At 36.8% G+C, this 12,017-nt stretch overlaps 1 protein-coding gene across 12 annotated transcripts in view; it reads left to right on the forward strand.

Moving 5' to 3' along the window:
* Positions 1 to 12,017, forward strand: part of KCNIP4 (potassium voltage-gated channel interacting protein 4) — a 433,458-nt gene that overhangs the window by 382,845 nt on the left and 38,596 nt on the right. For 9 of the 12 annotated variants that reach the window (XM_080371592.1, XM_080371595.1, XM_080371599.1 and 6 more), the window contains one exon: positions 11,344 to 11,468. In XM_080371592.1, the coding sequence (XP_080227718.1) occupies positions 11,344 to 11,468 (125 nt within the window). Of the gene's footprint in view, positions 1 to 5,477; positions 5,874 to 11,343; positions 11,469 to 12,017 lie in introns of those variants that run through there. The other 3 variants (XM_080371597.1, XM_080371596.1, XM_080371591.1) reach the window with 2 other exon arrangements.

Consider the following 12,017-nt stretch of genomic DNA (forward strand, 5'->3'; position numbering starts at 1 on the left):
TCATAGAGGACCAGCTTAGTTTTACACGTGCTCTGGGAATGTGTGGGCAAGTGTGTTAAGTGGTATTAAATAAACAAAGCGGTATTGAAAATCTAGCATATTTTCAAGCTTTGCACTGAAGAAACTGCAATTTTCAGTGTTTCTGCTCCCGAAGATGTTTATAACAGTTTTAGATAATGTTTGGGTTAAGCATTTGCATAGAAACTGTTCATAGCATAAGCAGTTTTTGAGGTTGGAAATCTGCATGTAAGTCATGGGAAGGCATGGTCTGAATAATAAAGCTGTATTTGGGAACTTCAATGAAGACTGTAAGGATAAAACTGGCCATTTCTCTTTTTATATTTTTTTATACTTTCACACTTCTCTATTTCTTCTGTCCTGTGATATTAGCTTTTTCCTCTCTTCTTTCTTCCTTTTCCATTTGCCCATCCCACAAATGCCCAACTGTAGTTACTGTTTTTGACAAGATCACTTGCTCTTTGTCCTTCATTTTTAATCCACACTCAAGTACTACTGGCCTCCAGACTTCCCAATTGACTCTGACCTCTGATTTATGGGTAGAGAAATGTGGCTACCAGCTCCTAATCTGTGTTTGCCATTAGGACACTGATTTAAAAGTATGTACAAAGGAATGTAAAGTGATGGAGAGCAATCTGATTCTTGAATGAGTATTTCCAGGTAGTCTCTAAAATGCTGCCATCCATTCTTTCAGCTCGGTATCTTCATGGCTTCTCCTTGTAGCAGGTCTGATACAGTTTGTAGGGCTTTAGTAGTCCGTGAAGCTGATAGGTATATTTTGCAGTGAAAAACAGAAAGTTAGGGCAGTAGAGGAAGAGTCTCTTAAAATAAATATGTACAGACAAATGAGATGATTGCAAGAATGTTTTCCTGTCTTGGCAAAAAATGCTGATGATGTGTTGAGTAGCCTACTGGCGACTCACACAGTTCCTCAGCAGGTGTTTCCAAAGACTTGAGGTTGAAACTTATAAATATTTATGTTGTACATAATTTTATTTCATTCCCAGACTCACTATACAGAAGGAGCATGTACTCTGATTTGGCTCACTTCCACAAGTCCTGAACTGTGAATATGAAATCTGCACTTCATTTTGCCTCCCTTGCCTCTCCATCTGTGCTGAACCATTAACAGTTTAGTGGGGCTGCCAGCCATTAAGGCCCTGGGAGAAATTCCATCATACAGCTGAAACTGAGCATAAACCATTACGCCAAGAAAACACTTCATGCATTTATTTTTTTTTCTAGTTTCCAGAATCTTTGTCACTTTCTACCAGAAGTTTAGATTTGCAGCTTGGCTTTCAGATCTTCTACTAGCCCTCTTCCAAAGAGATCACATTCAGAACTAATACAACATAGGCATTTTTCCTATTTTCATGGGAATACTTAAAATCCTGTAGATGAACAAAATCCAGATTCCAGCACAACTGGTAGCTTAGCTGTACTGTCAAGGCATTGGATGTGTCTCGTGGTTTGTAAATACTGCTAAGTAAAACATGGAGCGAGGGTGGGACAGTGGAACCTCATCTCCTGTCTTTGCCAAATAAAGGAGAGAGAAAGAAAAAAATAAACAAAATAAAAAAGCATAGAGGGAAAAAAAGAGGTAGTTTTACAGGTGACTTTTCTCTTTTGCTGACAGTGAAAGAAGAATTTATTGGGAGAATTGCTTCTAGTTTTTGAACTTCCTATTAAATGGGATTATTACCTTCACCTAAATCTCTTTTAAGTACTCGGGTGACTCTGCCTTCTATGTTGACATTTATCACCCAAATCCCATTACAAAAAGGCAACAGTGAGGTGAGAGGCAAGGTGGGAGAGTGCTTCTTTGGACAGAGGGGATTTGACGCAGGCAGGAAAGGTGGGCAAGACTTTGGGGGCAAGGGCAGCCACATCACAGTCCATCTTGTACACTTAGTAGGGATGCAAGACAGACTGTCTGATGGACCTGCTACATCAGCAAAAAGTGGCCTACCTGCCCTCACTTTCATGCTGACTATAAAGAATTTGCAAAGAAACCAATCACACTTAGAAAAAGAAATATTTTGCCTCTGAAAACTCCTGAAAAAAACCTGGCTTGGTAGTCTTTCCTGGAGTAGTCTCACCTGTCTCTGTAACAACAGGGCAATGTGTAACATGTAGTGTCCTTCTAAGGCAGGGATCATACATCTGAAAATTTCAAAGTAAAAATGTAAAGACTTAAGATAGTCTTTAGGAATAGATGTATATGATTGGGAATATATGGTCATTTATAAATCACTTATAATGTATAAATAATATTTTAAATATCCTGATGCATCATTTTTCCTTATATTTTAAAATCTTTTATGACTATATTTGTTATTTAATGAGGAAACACTTTAGTGCTTCTTTCTGTATTTTTTTGAAACCAGCAGCATCAGATCTAGATCAGCCTGTCAACAATGTGATATTGGAGTGACCAGGTCACACACATAACCATGATCTGGATGCTTTTGGCCAAATATGATTTCTAAAAGTAGCAATTCAGAAAACAATTTTACTAATCATGTGTGTGCATGGTACTCTCTATATTAAACTTTCATTAATGAAATTGTGGAATTACAGTTCTCTAGCTTAAACACCTGTAAATCAGAGGTTCAAGCCATTGGTGCATTTATCAGTTGCAACTACAGATATAAACAATAAATAGCAGTCACTCCTAAAGGATGTGTAGCATGACCAATGTGTATATGCAGCACATATACCAGCACAGCAGTACACAGATAAGAGAATACTTAAGCCATGCCCCAGTTACAGTGTTTTGTGAAGCGTGAGCACCTTTTGGGACAATCACCCTCAATTCCAGGTGGTGCGTACGGAGGTGAATTCTAGGACACTCCCACAGTGAATTCTGGGGAAAAGTGTGTCTCATTTTAATTTTCATTGCAGAGGAATAAACCCAAGAGCAAGAAGCACCTGTTAACTTACCTGAATTTGAAGAACCTTCACACTTAACCCAGAGGAGTTTGTGGCTGATTGAGTTACATGATAACAGCTCTGAAATCTCTACCCAACCAGTTATTAAAAAAAAAAAAAAGAGTTTGGAAAAATCAGCTGCTTCTGAATATCTATATGTGGGCTAAGAATTACTATTATTCTAGTCCAGAAGTTTGAAGGAAGCAGTATCAGTCCATCATTACCAGTGTATTTGTGTTTCATGGCTCTTCATCTAGTCATGAACCGCCATTTTGAAGACTGGTAGTAAGATAATCTCTTACTACATAATAAATAAATTTTAACTTATCTTAGATTAAATATCTTCTTAATGGCCACAGGTTTTTCATCAACCTGTTTCAAACTGGGCAAATAGCTACAGAATTCACAGATATGATTACAATACTTCATCTTAATTAACACTTTTAAGTGTTTCTACCTGTATTAAACACGGACTCATCAGAGGCCTACTGTGCAACATGTTTTCTCTTTATTAAATAGTCCTTTACTCATGAAAAATCACATTGAAAGCTGTAGTGCTGATCAGCAGGTTATGACCGGGGACTGCAATAGCTGCAGAATAAGCTGGCTTCAGCCACTGGTAGCAAAAAGTGTCTGTGCTGCTTCCTCATACTGCGAGGGGATAAACCAATTCCTTCACCTCTGCCCTGATCTTAGTGTCAGCTTCTTAAATTAGCTGTCAGAAGTGAGTACAGAAATTAAACTGTCCTCCTAAGTTACTGCTCTGATATTACTTTCTCCAGTATATTTCATTTTGGTTTTGACCTTGATCGTACCACTGCAAAGCCCAAATGGTTTAAAAATTCCATGAGCTTTTGTGTGAGCATAAAAGTAGCAAAAGTGTTTGCTTACTCAAGGCTTTGCGCTTCAAACCCTCTAGAAAAAATGTATTCCTTTAGGTTTTGTAAAGCACTGTGTACATCTTCAGTAAAGACATAGGTTGAGGACCTATGTAATTATGTAAGTAATACATATACGGTAAAGCTTTGCAAAGCTTAATTCAAATTAACAAGCTAGAAGTAGATATTTCTAGATCATGTCTATGCTAGAAAAATCTAATAAAGAAATCTTGAAGACAAACAAATTTTCTTTGTGCTCAGATATGTATAGTACAGGCATAGTGCGATACTGCAGACACTGCCAGCTGAGACCACAAGGTGTCCATTTAAAGTCTCAGGGTTTGTACTTAAATGAAAAATATGGAGTTCAATATACCCATCAGATCACAGACTGTCTTTTATTTTTTTATGCAATTATCTGCACAGTGCTTCTGACTTGAGCTGATCATGAAGTGCTACAGATAATATGTGTATTCATTGTTATTATCTGTATTTAAAGGTTTTGACATTTCCAGAGATGGTCATTTAGGTCCATCTGACCTTGTGCTGAAACTGGGTTCTTTCATCTGTTCACCAGAGCTGCTGTTCTCGCAGAGACAGAATTTCCCTGGTAATAGTGCGTTGATATTTTAAGACTGTGGTTGAGTCTTTCCTGTTTTTTTCCTGTATCTTTAATTTCATTTCTTTCAATGTTTTACTTCTATACAAATGGAGAAATATTTTTTTCTTTCACCTACAAAGTTTAATATCCTTAAAGCCTTCTCACTTTCTCCTTCTGTTCCCAAATACAAGAACATAATTTCTCAAGATGGTTTGGTGACAGGGAGGAAACTATTCTACATCATGTCACTAACACCAGTATTCAGCACAAGTACAGTAGTGGGGATAACACAGGATTATCCTGGTGACTGTGCCTCTACCACAGGAACTGTCAGTTGTGTCTTTAATTTCTTGCCCTGTCTATTTTGCACTCCTGCTGCTGTAGCAAGAGCTGTCGCAGAGCAGCATTTGTGTCTGAGTGCATGCAGTCGAGATGGAAAGTGCAGGATTTGCATAATATCCATACTGAGGTCTACCTTTCTCAGAAACATAAATCATTAACTCAGCTGTTTTACAGATGTTAAATCCATCATGTGCAGAAAATATCCATCCAGGAGATGCTTGCTTGTATCACCAATTTTGTATAAAATGGTTAGTTAGACCTCACAGGCAGTTACTCTGCCAATTTGCTTCACAGTAAATAAGGGTAATGCTCTTCACCTGCTTTATGGCACATGAACATTAACTATTCAACTATGCTGGTATTTAAAAATGGAAATATAAATAATACCTTTTTTAAAATATATATGTATAATGTCAAGTATTAAAGAAAAGGGAGTCTGGCTACATGTCACGGTTGATACTTTAATATTCAGAAAAGGCAAAAGTACCAGGTTGGTTATCACAGTTGCTGAATGAATTATATGGGAAAACTCAGCTGTGGAACTAGAAGACTGCCAGAAAGGACAACAAAAGTTATCTTCAAGATTTTGTTTGGTTTTGGTTTTTTTTTCCATGTTAAAGTTTAACATCAAATAGACATAAAAGTCTTTGAAGTATTTGAGCATTAATTTTTTAACACACACTCTTACCTTGTGTTGTTTCAAATACATCATCTGATACTTCTCTGTTAGATGTTTTGAAGTGGCTTATAAGAACATAAATGGGTTGTAAGAACTTTACAAGAGATGCACACATACCAAAAAAATCCCCTTTATTGGACAGATACAAAGACAAAGCAATTACGTTGTCCTGTTCAAAAATTCTGGTTGCCCTTTGCAGTCAGGCTGGCTGCCATCTGTTTGGCCTTTTCCCATCAGGATTCCGCTATAATGATAAACTCTGCAGCATGTACAGAAATTGTTCTCAAGCCTGTGTTAACAGTCCTGATAATATATTTTTTAGGTTTCCTCTACGCTCAGAACAGTACCAAACGCAGCATTAAAGAGCGACTTATGAAGCTCTTGCCCTGCTCGGCTGCCAAAACGACATCTCCTGTTACTCAAAGCAAGTTTTATTTTTTATTTGATTTTTTTTTTTTTTTAGGTTTGCATGCATCAAAAGTTATACTTCCATTAACTGCTCGTTTGAGAGACAAGCTATCTGCTGAAGTAATCATATGCTCTGTCGAGGTTTAAAATCAAGTGATGAACAGATTTGTGAGTTGGTAACAGTTCTTCTGTGCAGAGCAGGATGGCAAGGTACCAGTGACAGGGTCTGCCACGTAGGAGCTGCTGGGTTGGCACGCTCTGCAAGCCAGCTGAGAAGTGATTCACTGATTACATTAAATACCTGCTCTCAATGTATTTGAAAAGCGTTATCTTTTTTACGTGCATGTGTGCACGTGTCTGTGCTTGCTATCCAATACACAGGATTTTATCAGCAGTTGTAGTCTGGGAGGAAAGGGTTGGGCCCTGCAGGTTTTGACTATACAATATCTATTTAGGGAACAGGACTCAAAGTATAAGTCTGAGAGAAAGATAATGAGATTGAAAGAAAAGTATGTGAACGTGGAGGTAAAACAAAAGCACACTGACACTACCTTAGATGTTTTGATATGCTGTGAGGAAATAAAATCGCTCTAGGGTAGCTAACAGACAAAATTAGGGGGAAGGAAGGAGGGAGAGAGAGAGATACATACATAGATACATACAGAGAATCATAGAATAATTTGCATTGGAAGGGACCTTGAAAGGTCATCTAATCCAACTCCCCTGCAATGAGCAAGGGTATCTTCAGCAACATACATACATAAAAACATATATACCTAGATAGAGATTAATTATAGTAATAACACTAATATATTTGCATATAAATTGGCTACTATAACTGATTTTAAACTATCCCTGTGCACCCAATTCAGTGTAGATTAATTTGGCTCAATTCTAGGCACTAATCTGAGCACCTTAAATTAGAAGCCCAGTGGTCGCTGTGCTTCCTGTATACTCTTCTGATAAAGCATAATGATCAATCTAAGGTAAAAAAAAACAAACAAACAACAAGCCTCCAAGAGCAGTTCCTCTTGTCCAAGGAATACGGAACAATCCAAGGCAACTTGGCTACAAACACAGGCCCTTGTTAAGTGCCTAGACCTCAGTAGTGTGGATCTAGTTTTTCTTTTTACTATCCCAATTCACTGTTTTTCATAGGCTTCTCTGCAGAGAGGACTGTGGTACTTGCTTCCCTTTCTATGTATTTGAGATCTCAAAGATGAAAAGGACTAAAGATTTGGATGCATAGTGATTTTTTCATGGTGGCTTCAGCTGATGTGTTTTACTTGAAAACAGGATAGCTTAAAAAGGTCAATTACTGTCATGACACCTCGTAGTAATTCACTATGTAGAAGTTGCTTTTGGTTACGTGACCTAAGTAAGAAAGTCCTAGAGTCTAAAAAGCATCACAGAATCACAGAATGGGTTGGGTTGGAAGACACCTATAAAATCATGTAGTCCAAACTTCCTTCCATTGGCAGAGACATCTTTCACTAGATCAGGTTGCTCAAAGCCCCATCCAGCCTGGCCTTGAATACTTGCAATCATGGGGCATAGAGTAGGAAAAGGAAATAGAATAGAAGGTTGTATCTGTTGTTTGAAGTTGGTTGAAAAGCATCACATCCTTATTCCTTTGCACATTTCTATGTGAGCTTTTTGTCTGCACAGGTGACACAAAAATATTTAGAGTCGATCTCAAAAACCTTGACCATGCAAAACCCATATTTTCTTGCTGAAAGTGTTTTATAAACCAGAAAACAAGTCAAGATAAAATTTGCATTAAATATTTCATATTTGAAACCAAGAAGTTGCATTCAGCATTCAGCAAAAAAATTGCATTCAGCATTTTTCTCTGTAGTCTCATCAATAAGGAAGTGTTATGTTAAGTAAGAATGTTATATTAAATGGAAGTATTACATTAAATAAGAATACCATTGTAGACACAATTTGTCATTATCCCATTTTGACATGTGCTATTTGACTTCTGCTAACATGAAAGAAGGAACATTGTAATGTACTAGGAATGAAGCCAGCGCTACCTACAATAACAACCATGTAATGTGAATTCCTTAGAAATTGTAAAGAGAATATTTTTGAAACAAGTATTTTTTTGAAGTATACATAGCCTAAATTTGCACTTCTGTACTTAACTTCTATCAATATGTGCAGACAAAGGTTATCCGAAAAAGTAAAATCTTATTTCAGCATGCCCATTGAACATAGCATGTCAAGGAATGCTTTTTCTTATTTGTGTGCATTAGACTAGTAAGCCTAAAATTAAATCCATCCTTCCTTAGCTAAATGCATGTGCTAGAGATAGGACTAGACTCAGGAATGGTTTTGGAAAAGACAAGCATGTGTGCCTGTAGTTATTAGATAGGGGAGCTATAATCTGGGGTTTGTGCAGGCATACACGTGTGTACAATTTTTACAGATGTGCACTGAGCCCTAACTTTGGATATGCTTCTCCAGTTGCCATTATTTGAAGAGTATGTCTACCTTTTGCATTGCTTTTATCATTTTGCTCTTTAATGAACAACAAAATGTTCAAAGCATAGCTCCTGTGATGAATACATTAAAAACTGTCTTTACTGTTTAGCTAGAAGGAAGCTACTCATTTATGAAATCAGTAAGAATATTTTTAATATGTTACGTGAATATGAACTTGTTTCTGTTTTTCAGTTGAAATGTTAGCCTTTGATGAAACAAACAAAACCCCCCTTAACTTTCTTAGGCTGAAGAGATCTGAAATAACTAATTTTTCATTAATTCCATAAAAAATGTTAATGTTTAGAAACAGATATATTTCCACACATTTTCACCAAGTTTTAAAGTATATATTTTTTTTCCTGTCTGGATAATGGTAGCCATAAGTGTGAACAAAAATAAACTAAAAACCTGGTACAGTAGTTTAATCAGCATAGTTGGCACATTGTAAGGAAGTTTACATTGATCCCTTTCTTATTATTATTTATATCTGTAAGAAACTACAGAAACAGAGTGTGAAAAGAGTGCTATACTGAACCTTTTCATTAACAGAAAACATCATCACCACACTGCAGTCTTCTACATTCTCACTGAATCATTAAAACACAATACAAATGTTTATTACTAAGGGTATACCAAACATTGTGCTCAGCATCACATTGTCTGGCCTTTATCTCTAGCCTCACATTTATTATGTGTATTCATTTCGCTTCTAGAAAAGCTTGTAGATGTCTGTCTAGGTAGCCAGATGTTTCACCAATGGATGCTTAGAGAGCTGACTTCCAATTAAGTCCCTTATAGTCTACACAGTAGCCTATTTAAATCCCATATAACTCTTGGAATATAAATCACATGATTTTTCAACAATATTTATTCTCAGGTTGATTCTTTTGCCAATTTAGCCTAAGCAACTAGTGTTGATTTGCAGCTGACAAAAAAAAAAAATGACTGCATATCTACAGCGTCATATTGTTATAGACACTTTAGTGACAATATGAAGAATATAAAAGATTAATCTCTTAAAACATGATGGAAAGGCTTTAGAAACTCTGCAAAACAAATCCTGGATGTTTTAATGCAGAATTAAAATGGAACCTAAGAACTTTGATATACCTTCCATAGGTTAGGAAGACAGCTTTTTAACTCTGGGACTACTTTATTCCAATTTTATCTATAAAGGCAGGATTTTCAAGACTTCCTCTTTGCACCTGTTTTTTTAGAGGAGAGCTGAATTTGTTTATAATCTTGTGAGTTCAGATAGTGGCCCTTTAAAAGTGTTTTCAAACATGGTAAAGTCAATGTAAAGTTGTATCACTTGAGGGTTTTGTCAAGAGCATTTAGATTGGAAGTTTCCACAAAGGTGGTAGTGGTGTACGAGTCATATGAGATAATACAGGGGTCCTCAAACTTTTTAACCAGGGGGCCGGCGCGCGGATGCAGTGGCAGGCAGTCATCTGCGGCTGCTTGGTTTCCCCCCCAACCCCCGGTGTGTGGGGGGGGTGTCTGTAAATACCAGGGGCCAGATTGAGGACCCTGGGGGGCCATATCTGGCCCGTGGGCCGTAGTTTGAGGACCCCTGAGATAATATATAAGGAAAAATGAAAGAGAAACATAGTTTGTCCATAAGCCAGTACACAGTGGACATTCTTAGATAAGACTGTGGGTGTCACTGAGATCATCTGGGTGATAGTGAAATCGTCTTCCTGAGATGAGTGCTAACAGCAACATCTCTTTGACAGGAGAAAAGATAAGGCCCTACAGTTTTGTGAAGATTTATCCAAATAGTTTATCTATCATGACTGTATCTATTTAAAGGTTGTTCACTCTTTGTTTAGCTGAACTATATCCTCTGATGCCAGATTTCTCCAAAGCAGCTGAAAGTTATTATTACTGCATTGTAGCAGAACAAAAATACGTGAAGATGTAGGCATAATACAGATTTAATGGAATATCCTAATATTGTGCTCTTATGAAAATGAATGGAATAAAACTTTAAGAATGCAAAGTCCCACACTGATGAATGAAAATATTTATCTTCAGCATTGTAGAAGTGACAATTAGGTGTATTCTCTCACATTACATTTCTGTAGTTGGTATAACTGTTAAATCAGAATAAGGTAGTGATTTGATTAAATTAGTCTGGTGTATTACAAAGGCTATGTTTAATGCTGGGAGCACTTAAAAATGGATAAACGCATTCATATTTTGATCAGCTATATGGCTGGCACCCTGTATAAAAAAAATACATATAGTAAGTTTCTTTAGCTATTTTATGGAACTTTCACATTTAAAATTCTACCTGAAAAAATAAAATAAAAAGGGCATTGATTCTCATTGTTTTAGGGCTGCATTCAGCTCGATTCTAAGCCTTGAATGTGTATATCCACATTCTTATTCACCTAATGGTGATGTCACTGAAATCATGTTCCCCACTTAGGCTGCTCACCATGAATAATCATGTTTACCCTGAAGGGTTTGTTATACCACACTCAAAGTAAGGTCTGCTGTTGAACATGCAACATCCATCTCACACGCTTTCCAGAGCACAACTTCACAATAAAAGAACACTGAAAATCCCAGTCTGATACAGTGAATTCACATCCATTAACTAACCAAGGGAAAATTTCCAGTATACTGGAGTCACTAAAGTTTTGTAAAATTGTTTTATTTAGTCAGAGGGTCATAGAAACAGAAAAGTCATATTGTGTCATGCATGCTCTTGCAGAATGTTGGCTTTCCAGTTTATTGCTATTTGTACTTACATGATAATATCCAGACCACTGGATCATCATTGCTGTTCACTGTTCTGTGCAGCCACAGAAGCAGATAGATACCCGTTCCCTAAAAGTTCAAAATGAACATGTAATTTGTCTTTAAAGCTGCAAATGAAGTTCTTTAAGAGAATGTCATTTAACTTTCTTTTTTTCTGTAAGGGTTAGGTATTTCTAAATCCTGTATTTTGTGTTGAGCTTTCCTTCTCTGTCTCTTGTATTCTGCAGACACTGTAGAAGATGAAATGGAAATGGCCACAGTACGACATAGACCTGAAGCTCTTGAACTGCTGGAAGCACAGAGTAAATTCACAAAGAAGGAACTTCAGATCTTATATAGAGGTTTCAAGAATGTAAGCACTTCCTTTTTTATTTTACCATCCATTCACAGGAAAGGACTCTGCAATCTCAGCTGTGTAAGAATGACTGGCAGTGAAGCCCATGTGACTCAGTAGCTAAATACTGCATGTCTGGTCAGATGAGGAAACAATCACCTTCAACAACTGGGCTATTTAATGACCAAAAGATGCTGACAAATTAGAAAGTATACAGAAGAGAACATTTGTAACTTAGTATACTAGGACTTTGTTCAAGGACAGGCTGAAAATTGTGTTGAAGTTGTTTGTCTAAAGATGCAATAATGGCAGAGAATGTAAGTTGTGAAGAATTTGGTTAGTAAGAGGAAAGGTTTTGATTTTTATGTTCACAGTAGCTGTCACAAGGAGTAATCGGCTTAAATTGCACTAGAGGAATTTTTTGTTAGGTGAGCTGCAGTAGATTACTTTTTCAGTACTTTCTATACAAATCTATAAACTTGTTAGATGCTTTAGAAGTAATTTTTTTTTACTTTTTTTTTTGTCAAAAAAAGTTGTGATTTTTTGCTGGTATATGTGCTCTATTGG

This window comes from Falco punctatus (assembly GCF_963210335.1).
Source record: "Falco punctatus genome assembly, chromosome: 1".
NCBI lineage: Eukaryota > Metazoa > Chordata > Aves > Falconiformes > Falconidae > Falco > Falco punctatus.